The sequence below is a fragment of the Leucopleurus acutus genome, assembly GCF_964270905.1.
Source record: "Leucopleurus acutus genome assembly, chromosome: 19".
In the NCBI taxonomy this organism is placed as follows: domain Eukaryota; kingdom Metazoa; phylum Chordata; class Mammalia; order Artiodactyla; family Delphinidae; genus Leucopleurus; species Leucopleurus acutus.
Window position 1 is genome coordinate 51,128,705 of NC_139161.1, and position 16,640 is coordinate 51,145,344.

Genomic DNA, 16,640 nt, shown 5'->3' on the forward strand with positions numbered 1-16,640 from the left:
CGCACGCCCCTCGTGTTTCAGGGCTGACCGTGCCCCCACCCCGACTCCGCATGTCTGCGTCTGTTTCCTCCCTTTCTGGCCCCGTCTTCCCCAGTCACCCCGACCGACTCTGGCCACCAACCTCCGGGCCAAAGGGGGGTGTATATAGGAACGCGTTGCGGAGTCCCGCCCCGTCCCCGAGGGGAGGGGGCTTGTACATAATGTAACATACAGAGTATAGTGAAGAATCTATTTAAGGCGCCGCAGGGAGGCCTGCACGGCCGGGCTTGTGGCTCCAGGCGCGGCGGGGGCCTCCTGCCGGCTCCACAAGCACTTTCTACTTGTGCATGGGCTTGGTTTCTACGAATTGCCATTAAACATCGCTGCACCAGCCAGCCTCCGGCCTCTGTCTGCGGGGGGCGGGGCCTCGGCCGGCGGGAGGCTGCGGGCGCGCTGGGCAGGGATCTAAGCCGCGCCGGGGCGGGTGCGTGGTTTACCGCCTCCGACGTGTTTCCGGCCTTAAAGGCATTTTGCCCTTCCCTTTAAGACGCGCCGCCCCCCTCTCAGTCACTCCCAAGATGGCGGACCTACTGGGCTCCATCCTGAGCTCCATGGAGAAGCCACCCAGCCTCGGTGACCAGGAGACTCGGCGCAAGGCCCGAGGTGAGGATCCCAAATTCACAACCGGCTTTCTTCGCCCGGTTCTCAGGACCGCACTCCTACCCTTTTGGACGACCCCGCCTTCTCAACCTTGAAAGACCCCTCACGGGCTCCTTCAGAGACCCCCCGAGTCCATAAAAGGGGTGCCATCCCGCCCGCTGTTCTTAGCGGACGATGATTGGCTACCTGAAGCCCAGCGCCAGGCCCCTGGCTCTTTCTACCTTGGCCTTCCGCAGTCCTTGTTTTCAATTCGCCGATGGGCCCGCCTGTCCGCCGGTGGCGTGCTCTGATTGGTAGGCTGCGTTCAACCCCACCCAACCCCTTGGTTTTCCTCGGCCCGCCTTCGGATGGGGGGGCGAGTTCGACCGCTCGGCCCCGCCCACCTCCCGGCACTCGAGTCCCTGAGCCTCGTCCCCTTCCGATGGGATTCAGGACACGCCCATCCGCAGTCCTTTCTCCCCTATTGGCCACCTCAACTTAAAGGTCTACCTATTAAGTTTTGTTCGACCTTCCTCTTAGCCCACCCTACCCTCAGCACCTCTAACTGGCTGCTGGGTGCTTTCGGCGCTCTTATGCCCCGCCTACTTGGGGCCGCCCTCCAACCTTTCTCTCATCTGTACCCTTAAATTCCCGAGCTCCCCGGGCGGGTCGTGAATGTTGATTGGAGGGATGAGAATGCCCCTACCCGGTCCGATTGGCCGTGGTTTCCCCGCCTGTGTTCTCCGAGTAACTTCCCAGCAGGAGGCTCAAGTTGGGCTGCAAGCTTAGGGCGCGGCCCGCCGGGCGGTATAGGCCTCTCTTGCTCGCTTTGCGGAGTGTGAATGAGTCTGACAGAATGACTGACTACCTTGGGGAGGACACCGGCTCCCCACCCGTCCGAGGGAGGCCAGGGCAGCCTGGGTGCCTTCAGAGGGCTCAAGTGCTGCTTAATATCGAACTAACATCCATATTTACTGAATGGTTGCTAGGGGCCAGGGTACCCTCAAGGAGCCCACAGTCTGGAGTATCGATGAAATGCGCATTGATGAAACGATCACACAGGAGTTTAATAACCAACTTTATAAGTGCTCTGAAAGAAAAATAACTGTTATGAGAGGGGCTACCTAGGGGTCCTAACCTAGTCTGCAGTGAGCTGAGATGTGAAGAATAGGTAAGTCAGTAAGTGAGAGGGGAGCACAGTGCTCCAGGCAGAGATTTGAAAGCTCTGAGGAAGGAGGGAGCATAATGGGACCTGGGAACTGGAATTATTTAACACCATGACTGACTAGGTGGGTTCAGCAGCGGCCGTTGACAGACTAGGAAGCTGAAGTTCAGAGTTTAGTCAGTTGCCTGCCGTTACACTGTTACTAAGTGGTGGGGTTTCAAACCCGTGTGTGACTTTTAAGTCTATGTTCTTAACCATAGTCTTACGCCACCTCCTCAGATGCAGAGAGATGACTCATAAGCCAGTTCGAGAACAGTCAGTGACCAATATAGGGTGTGCTGGTGGTCAGAGTCCTTGAGGTGGGAGAGAGGGGAGCTCCTGAGCTGTCGGGGCCCTGGGGCCACAGAGAGTAACTGGAAGGAGATGAACAGGGTCTGTAGTTTCTGGGAGCTCATAGTGGGGTAGGGAGGACAAAAGTTACACTCTGTTAGCTCTCAGCACATGCTGTAGTGGGTGTCAGAACCGAATGTGCTTGGGCCCCAGAGGAGGAAGTGAGTAACTGACTCATGGTGGATCTCAAAGTTTGCAAGAGGAGGAAGAGCATTTCAAGCAGTAGGAACAACATGTGCAAAGACATGAAGTAATTAAGAAAATGGGAAGAGGTTCAGTGCAGCTGAAGGAATTTCAATCCTGTGGAAGAAGTGGGCCTTAAGGATATAAAGAATTTGAAATGGCGGAAGAGAGAAGAGGGGACAGTGAGACCCAAGGGTAGGGAGTTCCCTTTACAGCTCACCTCAGACACACTCACAAAGGAGAAGAGTGTCAGACTGGCCATTTCAGCTTCATCTTGGCTGTAGAAGTAAAAAGTGGGGGTACGTGAGCCATGGCCGCTGGGCCTGCGCATCCGGAACCTGTGCTCCGCAGCGGGAGAGGCCACAACAGTGAGAGGCCCGCGTACCGCAAAGAAAAAAAAAAAAGTGGGGGTGTTACACAATATAGGAAGTTAAATAATTTCCCCTTCCCTATGCAGACAATGATATGATAAGCTCCTTGAGGCCAGGGCTCAGTTTGTTCTCGTTACCACCCCAAGTGCTTTATAGTTCTTGGTGTGTCGCAGGCATTAAATAAATGTTTGTTAGTTGGTTTCCCCAGTGGGTTGGGAAATGGGGTTGAGCATGATTCTAATCTTTGTTACTCCCACTAAACTGTGAGCTCCTAAAGGGCAAAGCTATGTCTTAATCCTCTTTGTACTCCAGGTCCTAGCACAGTGCCAGGTATAGAGGAACTATCAATAAATGCTTGGCAAATAAACAGTAATCCTACCTTCCCAGCCTGACACCCTCCCAGTGGACATGAGATCCCTTTTGAAGCCTTACAAACTCTCCCCACCCATGCTTCCACCCCTGGCCTCATGCTGCCATTTCTCACCCCCAGAGCAGGCAGCCCGCCTGAAGAAACTACAGGAGCAAGAGAAACAGCAGAAAGTGGAGTTTCGTAAAAGGGTGAGAACAACTGGAGAGATCAAAGGCAGCCTCAGAAAGGACTTCCAATAAGTTAGAATTGGAAGGTTGAAGAGTCAGTGTGTTTGGAAACTGTCTTGAGAGAGGTGAAACCCAGAAGCCAGTGGCACAGTGGCTGGGAAAGGCGTGGGAGGCCAAGGCCTGTTGGCCCGGCGGGGGAGAGGGATATTTGGGTGGGGCCATCATCTCATACCTTCTTCACTTTTCCCTTTACCAAGATGGAGAAAGAGGTGTCAGATTTCATCCAAGACAGTGGGCAGATCAAGAAAAAGTTTCAGCCGATGAACAAGATAGAGAGGAGCATACTGTGAGTGTCTCTGGGCTGGGGAGGCAAGAAATGGGTGACCAAGGAGGCATGAAAGGGCCAGACAGGAGAACCCTCCAGAGGAGGACGCTGGGCCCCCTCGTGGCTCTACATAGTCTTTCCCCTTCGCTCCCCCCTTCCCAGACACGATGTGGTTGAAGTGGCTGGCCTGACATCCTTCTCCTTTGGGGAAGATGACGAATGTCGCTATGTCATGATCTTCAAAAAGGTAAAAGGGGGACCTCCCTGGTGATCCAGTGGTTAAGACTCTGAGCTTCCACTGCAGGGGGCACGGGTTCGACCCTGGTTGGGGAACTAAGATCCTTCATGCCGCGCCGCACTGCCCCCCAAAAAAGGTAAAAGGCCTGAGTTCCCCGCTGTCTCCTCTCTCCTTTTCAGCCTGTGCCCCACGCTGGGGGAGAGGAATGAGATAAAACATGTATGTGGAACCTTGACCCCATCATCTCCTTCTTTCCCAGGAGTTTGCACCCTCCGATGAAGAGCTGGACTCCTACCGTCGTGGCGAGGAGTGGGACCCCCAGAAGGCTGAGGAGAAACGGAGGCTGAAGGTGAGTTACGGCTGGCAGTCCCTGGGGCCCTGCAGCCCCCCAGCTGGGAGGGGTTGGGGTCAGGCCCTGAGCTCTGGTGCCCCACCTTGGCACCCCTAGGAGCTGGCCCAGCGGCAGGAGGAGGAGGCAGCCCGGCAGGGACCTGTGGTGGTGAGCCCTGCCAGCGACTACAAGGACAAGTACAGCCACCTCATTGGGAAAGGGGCAGCCAAGGATGCGGCCCACATGCTGCAGGCCAACAAGACCTACGGCTGTGGTGAGGCCGCAGTGGGGGCTGGGAGGGCAGGGCAGAGGAGCACTGGATGGGGGGAGGGGAGGGAGGCTGAGGCACAGGGCTCCTAGGCCCTCCCACCCTCCCCTCTGCCCCCAGTGCCTGTGGCCAACAAGAGGGACACACGCTCCATTGAAGAGGCCATGAATGAGATCCGGGCCAAGAAGCGTCTGCGGCAGAGCGGGGAAGAGTTGCCACCTACCTCCTAGACACCCCAGCTCCCTGGGGCAGGGCAGAGGGCAGGGAGGGACGAGGCTGCTGCTATTAGAACCCATCCTGGAGCCCCACCTCTGAAGCACCTCCTAACAGCTGTCACTCAGGCTGGGGGAAGCAGGTGTTTGATTTGTCACTGTTGGAGCTTGGATGTGTGTGTGTGTGTGTGTGTGTGTGTGTGTGTGTGTGTGTGTGTGAATGTACAGGTGGGTATTTAATCTGTATTATTCTCTGTTCTCCCTGGAATTTTCTTCCCCATGGGGCTGGGGTTACTTTACATTCAGTAAACACTATTTGACCCAATGTCTTGGTTTGTTTGAACAGAGAAAGGTGGGTTCTAGAGAGGAAGAGAAACAATTATAGATTGAACAGTATAAGATTGTTTTTGTGGGCCAAAGATGGCGAAATATTGGCACTTTTGTAGAAATTTATGAGATAGTATTTTAAGAGCACAGTCACTACAGCCAAATGGCCTAGGTTTGGATCCTGGCTCTGCCACTTACTGTTACCTTGGTTAAAGTATTTTACCTTTTCGTGCCTCAGTTTCCTCACCAGTAAAATGGGGATAATAATGGTAATTATCTGATAGGACTGTTTCAAAGATTACATAGGCCGGTGTATGTCAAATATTTAGAATAGTTTTACATCCTCCAAGCTCCATGGAAATGGTAGCTGCTCTGGTTACACTCTCATCCTCACCAAGCTCTTCGATTTCATAAGGATGAGCACTCAGACTTAACACTGCAGTGCCCTCTGCAGACTTCAACTTATGGGCAGGTCTGATCCAGCTTCCCCCTCATGGTGATGTCAGGCCTTGGCCCCCCACCCTGCTCCCCTTCTCTGGAGCTGGTTCAGTGTTCTGTCAGTTCCTCTTCAGCTGCATTTCACATAATACACCTGCTTCCCCCAGCCTCCTTCCATATTGTGAGCTTTGTGGTTCTAGATCCAGCCCAACTTTCTCTCTGGCCAGTCCCTCACTTCCTCCTTGTCCCAGCAGGTTCCATGTCCGTTTTCCCTTCCTGCCCCTACTTCTTCACCTCCTGTCTCATCCAGCCCAGAGACCAGCGTCTCCTCCCTCCCTCCCACAAACGAGCAGGCCACTGCCTTGGTTGGCACCAGTGTTTATTTCAGGAGGAAGGGCTTGAAGGCCTAGATCTGTCCCGTGGAATCCTGGGGCCTCCAGCTTCTCACTTGGCCTTTGGGTTACGGAACTTGTGTCCAGCAAAAACAGCCTTGTCCCCGAGAGCCTCCTCAATCCTGGAAGGCAGACAAAGTCAGGGCTGTGATATTCCAACCCAAGAGCCCTCAGCTCCTTACACCCAGGCCTACTGCACCCACTGTACCTCATGAGCTGATTGTATTTGGCCAGACGCTCTGAGCGGCAGGGGGCACCAGTCTTGATCTGAAGAGGGAAGAGGAATTCCAGGAGTTGCGTGAGACCAGGGACGAGGGATTGGGCCTGGCCCTGAGGGAGCAGCCTGTGGTGGCATGCAACTCCAGGGCAGGAGGCCAGGGATCCCAAGAAAACTCAGTCAGTCGGCAGAGGGGGGGCCATGAGTACCTGTCCTGTGCAGAGCCCAACCACGAGGTCAGCGATGAACGTGTCCTCGGTTTCCCCGGAGCGGTGGCTCACCATCACCCCCCAGCCGTTAGACTGAGCCAGTTTGCAGCTAGGTGGAGAGGACACTCAATAAGGTCCGGTGGGACCTCCTCAGTGGGAAAGCCAGGCGCTAGGTGGGGCTTTTCCCTTCTGTTTTGGGGAGTGGGAGATTTGAGGGGAGGGTGATGACTAAGTTCTTTGGGAAGCAGGAGAGAAGGGGAGATTCTTGATCTTGAATTTGGGCTCCTGAATGCTGGTGGGAAGAAGCAGAATCTGGGAGACAGGGATGGCATAGGGTCGGGGTGGGGATGAGGCATGGCAAGGCAACAATGGCAAAGCTCTTGGGGTGAGGTCAAGAGTTAAAGCCTTGAGGTCGAAAGCGTGGGGTGGGTCAGGAGCCAAGGGGAAGTCAGACTTGGAGTTAGTGGGCAATACTGTAGCTGGACTGGGTATGGGTGGAGGGAGGCCATGACGCCCCAGGGCCAGAGGCACTCACGCCTGGATGGATTCGGTCACTGAGCCGATCTGGTTGACCTTCAGCAGCAGGCAGTTGCAGGCCTTCTTCTCAATGGCCTGGCTAATCCTCTTGGGGTTGGTGACTGTGAGGTCATCCCCCACGATCTGGATGTTGACCCCCGAGAGGAATGAGGTCCAGGTAGCCCAGTCATCCTGGTCAAAAGGGTCCTCGATGGAGACCACTGGTGGGAAAGGGGAGCAGATTCAGGTTAAAGGTCAGAAGGGCCTCACAGGGGAGTGACAGGTCAGAAGAGTTTGGGTGGAGATTGCAATGGCGCTAAGGATCGGCAAGACTGAGTTGGTGGCAGTGGAGATGCCGAAGCCAGTGTGTAGGGCAGCTGCTGGAGACTCAAGCAGGAGCGATGGAACACCCAGGGTCTCACCAGGATAGTTCTTGATGAAGCTCTTATACAGCTCCCCCAGCTTCTCCCCAGTGATGTGCCGTGCGGGGTCATCAGGTGACTTGAAGTCAAGATCATACTTTCCGTGGCGATAGAACTCAGACGCCGCCACATCCATGCCAATCACCACCTTGTCGGGGTAACCAGCCGCCTGGATGGCGGTCTTCAGCAGCTCCAGGGCTGGGGGAGGGAAAGAGAGGACCTGAGGCTTCGGTGCACCCCGTCTCCATGGGAACCCAGGGGTTCTGCCCCTCCGAGTGCTCACACTGACCTTCATTGTTCTCCAGGATGTTGGGTGCAAAGCCGCCCTCATCACCCACATTGGTGGCGTCCTTCCCATACTTGGCCTTGATGACCCCCTTGAGGTGGTGGTAGACCTCGGCACCGATGCGCATGGCTTCCCTGAAGGATCTGGCTCCCACGGGCAGGATCATGAACTCCTGCATGGCCAGCTTGTTTCCAGCATGGGAGCCCCCGTTGATCACATTGAAGGCCTGAGATGGGGAGAGGGTGCTTAGACCTGGGCATCGATGTGGAATCCTGGATCCCCTACTTACTGAATGGTCTAGGATGAATAATTTTACTCCTCAGAGACTCCTTCCTCATTTCCATAACATGGGGACACCACCTGCTTACCTGCAGGATCTTATGTGTTAAATTAGAGCAACTGGATGTAAAGTTCTTCGCCTGTGCCTGGTGTGGCAGCTAACACTGATATGGCATATGGCACTTATTACAGGCCAGGCACTGCTCTAAGTGCTTTACGTATATTTTATTGGCTCATTTCATTCTCAAAACTACCCTGTAACTAGGTACAATTTATTATCCCTCACTTTACAGCTAAGGAAACTGAGGCACAGAGAGATTAAATAAACTTGCCTAAAATCACACAACTAGTAAAGGGACAAAACCAGCATTCGAACCCAGCAGCTTGTCTCCAGAGCTCAGGCTCTTATACAATCTAGCCAGTAAGTAACAATAAATGGTAACATTATTATTGCAATGAAATTCAAAGGACTTCCATAAACAGCAAATTTGGTTTGATAAGTATTAAAGAAGATACAAAAATAAAATGCCAAGATCTTTGCCATGAAGAAGCTCTCGATCTGATTTGGGGTTGGGGCACAGGGCAGAATGAGAAATTGGAGTTACTGAGCCTGGGATTGGAATGTGAAGGAACCCGGTTACATCAAGGGAAAGAGGCAGAGAGAGGTTAAAGGGAAGGTTTGGACTGTGGGAAAGGGGGAGGGCTGGACCGCAGCAGGAGAGGTTCCATTTCAGAAAACCATTTCTTTGGAGCTGGGTCTGAAAGGTGGACTTTCCAGGGGCTGCTTATGCCCTCCCTGCTGGGTGGGGTCACCGTGGGATGCGGCGGGGCAGCTGCACTCACAGGGACCGGGAGGATCAGGTCTGGGTTCCCGGCGAGATCTGCAATGTGTCGGTAGAGTGGGACCCCCTTCTCAGCTGCTCCGGCCTTGCACACGGCCAGGGACACACCCAGGATGGCATTGGCCCCAAACTTGGCTGGAGGAAGCAAGTACAAAGAAAGTGTGAGAGCGCCTCACACAGGGTTTAGGGTCAGCTCCTAGAACATCCCTTCTGGTCACCCGAGAAAGAATCCAGAACTCCAAACCACTGGGCACTGAGTTTGTTAACAGATCTCTCCCCAACAGCCTGAGGTGCTCTGGGAACACCCAGCCCAGGGGAATGTGTCGGCTTCACGGCTGTGTCCACAGCCTGGCCCAAGCCTCGCACAGGGCAGGCATCAGGAAATGCCTGTGCGATGAATACAAATCCAGCCAGTTACGGTGTGCCCCAAAATGCGAGACACAGAAATAATCCTAACCAGACCTCAGTCCGAGGTCTCTCCCCCGCCCCTCCCACAGCCCATCCCGTCCCCTGTCCCTAACCCTTCACTCACACTTATTCTCTGTCCCATCCAGCTCAATCATAAATTTGTCAACTTTTTCTTGATCCACCACGCTTAGTTTCTGGAAGGGCAGGTTTGAGGAGGGGAGAACAGAGGTTAGATTTCTCAGGAGTCAGGGCATGTGCTGGAGGAAAGAGAAGTGCAGGTATTTGGGGCAGATGGGATGGTTGGCCAAGCCTGAGCTGCTTGGGACCAGGTAGCAGGTGAGGGGGAGAGAGGGTCCTCCACTTGCCTTTTCCAGCAGTGCGGGGCCTAGAGTCTTATTGATGTGTTCCACGGCCTTCAGGACCCCTAGACGCGGAAGCAGGGGGTTCAGATCTTCTATTCAATTAGGTCTCTTCCCGTGGCCCCCAGCTCCTCAAGAGCTTTGGGTTCCCGTCCTCTACCCTGTGCAGACATCGCATACCACGTCCTGAAACCACCCCCTTGGTCTTTCCTCACCTTTCCCCAGGTAGCGAGATTTGTCTCCATCTCTTAGTTCCAGAGCTTCATAGATACCTGTGGAAGCTCCACTGGGCACAGCTGCTCGGAATCGGCCTGAGGTGGGAGGAATTGGAAGATCACAGAGAGTCAGTCCCATTCACCCCCCCAAAGGACAGATTGTCTCCTCTCTGAGCCCAGGGGCAGGAGGCAGTGTAGAGGGACTCGTGCTGCTCCCTCCTGGGGAGCGGGCTGGGAGAGGGGATCCCAGAGACAGGAGTGGATGTGGCATAGAGTTGGGGGGCAAAGGCAGATGGAGTTGGGGTCTTCCCAGGTAAACCCATTCAATGGGCCTGTGTTACCCTTGGCCGTGTGCAGGTCCACCTCCACTGTGGGGTTGCCCCTGGAGTCCAGGATTTCTCGGGCAAAGATTTTCTGCATGGCCATGGCTGCAGGGCGAGAGGTGTGAGTGAGTGCGGACCGTTGACCCCTTAAGAAACCCGAAATCCCTTGCCCTTTAAGAGTCTTCCCGCCCCAAGAAGGCAGGTGCTGGAGCTAAAAATATCCCACAAAAAGGTCACAGACCAAAGTGGCAGGCGCAGCCCCTCCCCCACTCAGAACAGTTCCCATTCCACTCTCCCGTCTTAAGAATCTGGAGGCCTCTCTTAAAACTCCACTACTTGCTCAACCCCACCTCCTGCAAAGCTGCACTTCTGCCTTCTCCCTCCACCCTCTGGCCAAGTACTCTGTTCTCCACGGATTCCTAGCCCTCGGATGCTCTCCTGTTAGTCTACCTCATTTTCCTGCTCCTCAGCCTTCTCCAAATCCTCAGGGGCCCCAGATTCCCCCACCTGGCTCCAACTGTAACCACGCTTCTCCATCGTCTCTGCCTGCCTCTCTTCACAGTCTCGTTTGTTTCCCTGTCCTTGGGCACCCCCATCCTGCTTGCTCCAACCCCTCCAGGCTTCTCAAGCACCCCCAGTCCCAGAAGGAAAAGAATGCTGACATTTCCCCCCCTTCTCCAAGCGGCAGCACCCTCACCTTTTACCACCCCTATCCCCCGGGACTGAAAGATTCACCAGACCTGGGATTTCTTCGCTGGGCTCCTGAGTCTAGGTGGCAGCTGGGACAGTGTCAGCTCACCCCCTCTCAGGCTGGGCATTTATCCTCCAGCCACCCTGTACCCCAGCCAGCCCCGCCTCTCACCCTCTCCATCTTCCCCCTCCAGCCCAGCTGGCAGCCAAGTGCCCACTATAGCCTAAAACAGAAGCCTTTGGCCCTAGACACCTGCCCCCTTCCCAAAAGATCAATGACTACCCCCTCCTTTCTGTTCCCCAATAAAAGTCCTTATTTTTAATTCCACTCCTGGGTAGAAACAGGGGAGGGGCTTCAGAGTGGGGGGGGGTTCTCCTCTCCCCAGGATTATATTCCTCTTTTGCAAAGGTTAAAGAGGAACTAGTGCCCTTTAGGAAAGGCCAGGGGTAACCTGAGCCCTGCAGGACTGGGGAGGGGGCCTGGAAGAGGGGCTGCAGGAGCGACATCCACACGTGCACAGCTCACTTGGAGGGCGGGGGGGCTGCCTCTGTCCTCAATGGGGGCAGGGGCAGGGGGTTCTGGGCAAGCTCTGAGCTCTAAAATTGAACTCCCCACTCAAAAGGTGAGAGTGTCTCACCTCTCAGGGTCCCCATTGCGGCATCCCTCGGCTCCACCCCACCCTACCCTCTCTCGGCCAGCAAGGGCAGTGGGGGAAGGGACAGGCTGACGAATTTAGACAGGTCCTCAGAGTTGGCGCGGCGCCCTACTGATAGCGCTAGGACAGCACTTATCGCCCTGCGTGGAGAGTCAGGAGCCCTTTCCCCACCGACCGCGGGCGCTTCAGGTCGTGATCCCAGCCCATCAGTGAACGATGCTGAATCAAAAGTGAAAAAAATGAATGGACGAGAGGAGGGGGTGGCCCTTTCCGAGCGTCTGACCGCCGGGGGCAAGTCAGGTGGTCGGCTAGCAGCATTGAAGGGAAATGGGTCTCTGCACTCGGTGACTCTCTCCGCCTCGGCGGGCCTGGCGGGAGTGAGGTCTGCCCCGACTTTGGCTGCAGCCCTTGCCGGGAGCTGAGGGTACGCCCGGGCTCCGGCCGGCCGGCCGGCGAACGACGGTCATCGGCTTCCCTGCTCGTCGCCCCCGACTCGGAAGACCTTCCCGCCGGCGCCGCCCCGGCGCCCAGTGACTCAGCCCCGGGCTCTCTCCCGAGCTCCCCTCCCCGCCCTGCCTGCCCCACGGTGTGTCTCCCAGCCCCCACCTCAGGATCCCTACCCCCGGTCTTCCGTCTCGCCCTCCCCCCCCTTATCTCTGGCCGCTCCCTCTCCGGAGATTTCCACCCTGGGGAAGGGGGTGCGGCAGGCCAAGGGTCAGGAGACGGCGGGGACGGGGGGGAGCGCCGCCACGTGCCCGCATGAGGCCCCGCCCGAGCCGCCCAGTGACTCAGCCACCGCGGCTGTCGAGGAACACGGGTTCGGGGAGCGTGGATGCCCCTGGGGTTCGGAGTGGCCGTGAGGGCACCACGTCCGCTGGCGAGGACCCGAGAGGAGCAGAGCCCCTTCCCGCCCGGGAGGCGCCCCTCCCCCGAGGGACCGGAAGTGGCCAAGCCCCTCAGCTGCCCGGGCGGCCAGCAAGGGCTAGTTCACCTAAGCAGGCCGCCGGGTCCTGCCCCACCCTCTTCCCGGTGGGCGGTGAGTGAACTAATCGCACAGAAGTTCTTACCATAAGTTTTACTGAAAAAGGAGAAAAAAACTTAACGGGCCAACGTAGAAGGGACTTTCCCCTTGTTGAAAAAGTTGCAATCTTGAAACCGCTTAGTATTCTTCCGCCTTGAAAAATAAGCCCGCCCGTCTCGCCCCACGGTCGCTCCGTGACCTCTGCAGAGACGGGCCAAGGGGCACGGCCGGTGACCCAAACTGCTGACCGGGGGACGGGCGGAGCTGTGACGTGGGGGTGAGGCCTGAGGCTGGAGTTGATCCAGCGCGAGGGATAATCCCCTGGAGTCGAGGTGGGCTCCAGCCAGTGCCACTTGTGCCGACCGGGTAGATGCTGGGGACAGAAGTGTCCCTGGTGGATGCCTTCAACTCTGAAAACGGCCGGGGTATTTTGCCAAATTTCCCTTTACTCCCTTATTTCTTGAATAAATAAAATCAAGGGGGGGGGCAGAAGCGGTAATGCGCACGCCTCGCCCCCGCCCCTTCCGCCCGGCGGGAGACACGTCCCCGGCCGGCCTTCCTTCGCAGGGGGTCCAAATCCGTCCCGCCCGGTGCGCCCGGGTGTGCGCCCGCGAAGCCAGCCGCCAACCCTAACCGCGCCACGCGCTTTCCCTCCCGGCCCGGGCGCAGGCGCGGGCGCAGGCGCCGCCGCCGCCGCCGCCCGCCGTTCCTTTCCCCCAACACCCCCCCCCCCGGCAGAGGTGGGGGAAGGGGGAGTCAATCCGTTTAACCCTGAGTTACCCGAACCCTCTTTAATTTGCTAAATTTTCAGTTTGCTAATGCTTTCTCTTTTCACTTTCCTTCCTCCCTCTGGCTCACTCCCTTTCCGTACACCGAAGTCTGACTGATATTCTATGCGAAGTGGAGGGAGCCCTAACCCTAACCCACCCCCGTCCCCCCATCCTTTTTGCGTCGCTTTCCATCGAACTCTGCAAATTTTGCAGTAGGGGGAGGGATTTTTAAAATTGCACTTGCAAAGTTCGCTATCTGGGCAGGCGAGGAGAGGGAGGGAGGGAATGGGGAGCAGGCCCCGCCCCCACCGCCCTTTGCAAATAAAAATCTAGGGGGGTGGGGAGGAGCAGGAAGTGGCGGTGCGAGGGCTGATGCACTGCTAGCAGAGCCGCGGTCCGGACAGCAGCGCGTGCCCCAAGCTCTCCGCCTTCCCCCGCCCGCCAGCCCGAGGCAGCCCGAGCCCAGCCCGTGGCCCCAGCAGCAGCCCCGAGAGCACCCCAGTAGCAGCGCCATGGCCGGCTGGAACGCCTACATCGAAAACCTCATGGCGGACGGGGTGTGTCAGGACGCGGCCATCGTGGGCTATAAGGACTCGCCCTCCGTCTGGGCCGCCGTCCCCGGGAAGACCTTCGTCAACATCACGGTACTGCGAGGCCTGCGCGGAGACTGGCCGGGCTTGCACCCTGAGGGAGGGACTTGGGTAGTGGCGGGCGCGGTCTGGGGAGGGCAGCGAAAGGCCGTGACCCAGTCCTTGCCCTGGAGGTGGCGCGAATGGCGGCTGCACGTGAGCGGGTCCCTCCGTGGCCTCCTGAGTCCTACGCCCCGGGCGGCGGCGCCCAGCCAGCCCGCCGCTCCGCTTTCCGCGACGGGGCGTTACATCCGGGACACAGGGCGGGGAGGGGCGCACCGCCCGGTGCGGCGGCCCACTTCCGCCTCCTCCAGGGTGGGTCGGGCACGCACCGCAATTTCCGCTCGGGACTGTGATTGAGAAGGGACTTGGGGACCCCTGGACCCCCTAGCTCTACTTCCGGCCGCCAGCTCGCGCCCCCTCCACCATTGTTCCTCCTTCTGGGGGAGGGAGCCCCAGTCGCATGGCCTGGGTCCCATGCCCGTCCTCCGTGAGCTCCCTGCCCCTCCCAACTCCGTAAGAGAGGGCTAGGCCGCCACACGACCTCCCCCCACCCCAAGTCGGCACGTTGGACTCAACATGCCTGTGAGGCCAGCCCCGGAAGTCCCCTCGCCCTCCTTTCCCGCCATCCGGCGGGGCCTGGAGCAGGGGAACTTTGTGAGAAGTTCTAGGACAGTATATAAGTGAAGCAATAAGGGACGACTACTGCTGTCCCCATCACCACCTCCTCTGTCCACACTGCCCGGAAGTGGGGAGGGGGAGCGGAAGTTCGAAATGGGGGGGAAGGGGATTTCCGGGCGGGAGGGGACCGGATGTGGGGATTTGGGGTGTTAAGGGGGAGGGGGAGATACGTTCCCTGGGGTATCTAGACCCGAGGGCTGGCTTGCCGGGTCTAGTCCCAGGGCCCCTCCAAAAGTTTTTCAACTTTCCCGGAAAGCCCCCAGGCATCTGCTTCCTCATCTTAGAGCATAAATACCTGGATCTAAACTCTAGGTTACTTGGAGACCCAGGCGTCCGGGCCCCTAACAACTCCTGCAGAACCTTTGACCAAATAAGGGCAAAGTTGCTTCGCCTGCTTTGCCCGCCCCCTCCCTTTCCCTCTTCGCTTCTGCTTTTCCTGAAGGAGTTCTGAGCATCCAAAGGCTCCCCACTTCATTCTCTTAACTGCTTTTTGGCCCTCTTTATTTCCCGGGTTTGCTTTCCTTATTAAACAACATCTAAGCCTTCAGAGGAATATGTTGTCCCTTCTTATTACCGTTCTCTAGGTTTGAAGATCATGATATTTTTGTGTACTAACTTCCAACAGTCCTGAGTCTCTCAAATTTCACGGATGTGTACAAAGCACATAACATACACCTCTCCCCCCAAGGGGGTTTAGCTTCCTGGAGAAATGGAAGGCAGGTGGGTCCTTGGAGAAGAAGGTGGGAACCTTGGTGTACTGACTAACTTGATGGGTGCTTGATTCCCCTTCCAGCCAGCTGAGGTTGGTACCCTGGTTGGCAAAGACCGGTCAAGTTTTTTCGTGAATGGGCTAACGCTTGGGGGCCAGAAATGTTCTGTGATCCGGGACTCACTGATGCAGGAAGGGGAATTTACCATGGATCTTCGTACCAAGAGCACCTCCGGAGCCCCCACCTTCAATATCACTGTCACCCTGACTACCAAGAGTGAGTTTGAGTCTTACCCTTTCTCTAGCTCCAAAATCTCTAATATACTTCCATCTATTAATTTTTTGGGTTCTTCTGTGTGGATCACCCAGTATGAAGGGACCAGACCAGGTTTCTACTCCCAGCCTGCTGGATGCTGGGACATTGGATTGTCCCTTCAGTTGTCAGTTCCTCATCTTACAATGTAAAGAAGTTGAACTGTATTACCTCTTAAGTTCCTTCTTGCCTTGAGCCTTTTCACATGAGAAACTTCTTATTTTCTTGGAGGAGGTAGGCTGTTAGTCATAAGCCAGCACTTAGCTCTTGTGTTTTGAGCTCTTTTCTTAAAACTTGGAGGTGGCAGGCTCATCCACAGCCGTTTCTAGCCTGAACACAGGAGTCAACACATTGTCCACAAGCCTTTGACCCCTAAATTTTACTGTGTTCCTTTCCAGCCTTTAAGCTTGATTTTCCTCTTTTGAAAAGCCCTATTGTTTCAGGGTGACTGACAGCCTGCCTGTGTGTGGGGGGGTTGGGAGAGATGAGGTTGGGTTACAGCCCCCAGGGCTGGACAGCTGCTGAACAGCTGGCCGGGGGTGGGATTGTGACACCGGGGTGGGATTGTGACACCTGGGTCCTAGCCTCCTTTCTCTTTCCTCCAGCGCTAGTCCTGCTGATGGGCAAAGAAGGTATCCACGGTGGTACGATCAACAAGAAATGTCATGAAATGGCCTCCCACCTGCGGCGTTCCCAGTACTGACCTCGTCTGTCACTCCCCACTGCTTTTGCACCCCTCTCCTTCCCACACACACATACACCATTTTTATTTTTTGGGCCATTACCCCACACCCCTTATTGCTGCCAAAACCACATGGGCTGGGGGCCTGGGCTGGATGGACAGACACCCTTCCCCCAACCCATACCCCTCCTGTGTGTGGTTGGAAAACTTTTTTTTTTGGTTTTTTTTCCTGAATAAAAAAGATTATACTGAAAAGGTGCTGTGTGGTTTTAGCCTGGGTGTCAGGATGGAGGACAGCCACTGTGATCTGCTTCCATCCTGGCTTGGGGTCAGAAGCAGCAGAAGGGTTGAGGCACTACAAAGTCTAGGGTTTTGAGCTTGCTTTCATGTCCAGGATTAAAACCTGCTTCAGGCCTACCTGGCCAGGTGGGCCAGCCCTACCTAGGTCCTCAGTGTGCTAACTGAATTGGTGGATAATGGAATAGAGCCATCCAGACCAAGAGAATGGGTCCAGGCCTGCGGGCAAGGCAGAGGCCAGTGAGTCATCCTCACACGTGGGTGGGGCTCCCCTTCTCAGAGTCACAACAGATGCCTATTGGGGCTGCCCTTAAGACTACA

General features: G+C 56.3%; 3 protein-coding genes across 4 annotated transcripts; 2 read left to right on the forward strand and 1 right to left on the reverse strand.

Moving 5' to 3' along the window:
• The first annotated feature begins 24 nt into the window (after positions 1 to 24).
• Positions 25 to 4,953, forward strand: SPAG7 (sperm associated antigen 7). The gene is made up of 7 exons (XM_082861360.1): positions 25 to 642; positions 3,218 to 3,285; positions 3,522 to 3,610; positions 3,752 to 3,836; positions 4,087 to 4,176; positions 4,276 to 4,432; positions 4,547 to 4,953. Exons 1-7 carry the CDS (start codon positions 558 to 560, stop codon positions 4,654 to 4,656), a joined length of 684 nt encoding a protein of 227 aa, XP_082717486.1. The 5' UTR covers positions 25 to 557; the 3' UTR covers positions 4,657 to 4,953.
• Positions 4,954 to 5,777: 824 nt separating this feature from the next.
• On the reverse strand, positions 5,778 to 12,794 carry ENO3 (enolase 3). Of its 2 annotated transcripts, none has more exons than XM_082860852.1 (12): positions 12,285 to 12,794; positions 9,890 to 9,976; positions 9,549 to 9,644; positions 9,340 to 9,398; positions 9,099 to 9,168; positions 8,568 to 8,701; positions 7,449 to 7,671; positions 7,160 to 7,357; positions 6,757 to 6,958; positions 6,222 to 6,330; positions 6,004 to 6,062; positions 5,778 to 5,917 (listed from the first exon to the last, which is right to left on the reverse strand). In XM_082860852.1, exons 2-12 carry the CDS (start codon positions 9,972 to 9,974, stop codon positions 5,848 to 5,850), a joined length of 1,305 nt encoding a protein of 434 aa, XP_082716978.1. In that variant the 5' UTR covers positions 9,975 to 9,976; positions 12,285 to 12,794; the 3' UTR covers positions 5,778 to 5,847. The 2 variants fall into 2 exon arrangements, with proteins under 2 accessions (XP_082716978.1, XP_082716979.1); XM_082860853.1 differs by lacking the exon at positions 12,285 to 12,794 and adding an exon at positions 11,824 to 11,912.
• Positions 12,795 to 13,351: 557 nt separating this feature from the next.
• PFN1 (profilin 1) lies at positions 13,352 to 16,277 on the forward strand. The gene is made up of 3 exons (XM_082860061.1): positions 13,352 to 13,652; positions 15,112 to 15,304; positions 15,946 to 16,277. The coding sequence occupies exons 1-3, from the start codon at positions 13,521 to 13,523 to the stop codon at positions 16,041 to 16,043; spliced, it is 423 nt and encodes a 140-aa protein (XP_082716187.1). The 5' UTR covers positions 13,352 to 13,520; the 3' UTR covers positions 16,044 to 16,277.
• Positions 16,278 to 16,640: the final 363 nt, after the last annotated feature.

What these genes read in the sequence shown, in the direction of transcription:
- ENO3 (XM_082860852.1), bottom strand. Translation starts at nt 9,974, where the DNA reads ATGGCCATGCAGAAAATCTTTGCCCGAGAAATCCTGGACTCCAGGGGC. An exon ending in GCCCCGCACTGCTGGAAAAG is followed by an intron (nt 9,169 to 9,339) that starts GCAAGTGGAGGA and finishes CTGCCCTTCCAG; the next exon opens with AAACTAAGCGTGGTGGATCA. An exon ending in CTTCATCAAGAACTATCCTG is followed by an intron (nt 6,959 to 7,159) that starts GTGAGACCCTGG and finishes CTTTCCCACCAG; the next exon opens with TGGTCTCCATCGAGGACCCT.
- PFN1 (XM_082860061.1), top strand. Translation starts at nt 13,521, where the DNA reads ATGGCCGGCTGGAACGCCTACATCGAAAACCTCATGGCGGACGGGGTG. An exon ending in AGACCTTCGTCAACATCACG is followed by an intron (nt 13,653 to 15,111) that starts GTACTGCGAGGC and finishes TTCCCCTTCCAG; the next exon opens with CCAGCTGAGGTTGGTACCCT. An exon ending in TGTCACCCTGACTACCAAGA is followed by an intron (nt 15,305 to 15,945) that starts GTGAGTTTGAGT and finishes TCTTTCCTCCAG; the next exon opens with CGCTAGTCCTGCTGATGGGC.
- SPAG7 (XM_082861360.1), top strand. Translation starts at nt 558, where the DNA reads ATGGCGGACCTACTGGGCTCCATCCTGAGCTCCATGGAGAAGCCACCC. An exon ending in GACTCGGCGCAAGGCCCGAG is followed by an intron (nt 643 to 3,217) that starts GTGAGGATCCCA and finishes TCTCACCCCCAG; the next exon opens with AGCAGGCAGCCCGCCTGAAG. An exon ending in AAGTGGAGTTTCGTAAAAGG is followed by an intron (nt 3,286 to 3,521) that starts GTGAGAACAACT and finishes CCCTTTACCAAG; the next exon opens with ATGGAGAAAGAGGTGTCAGA.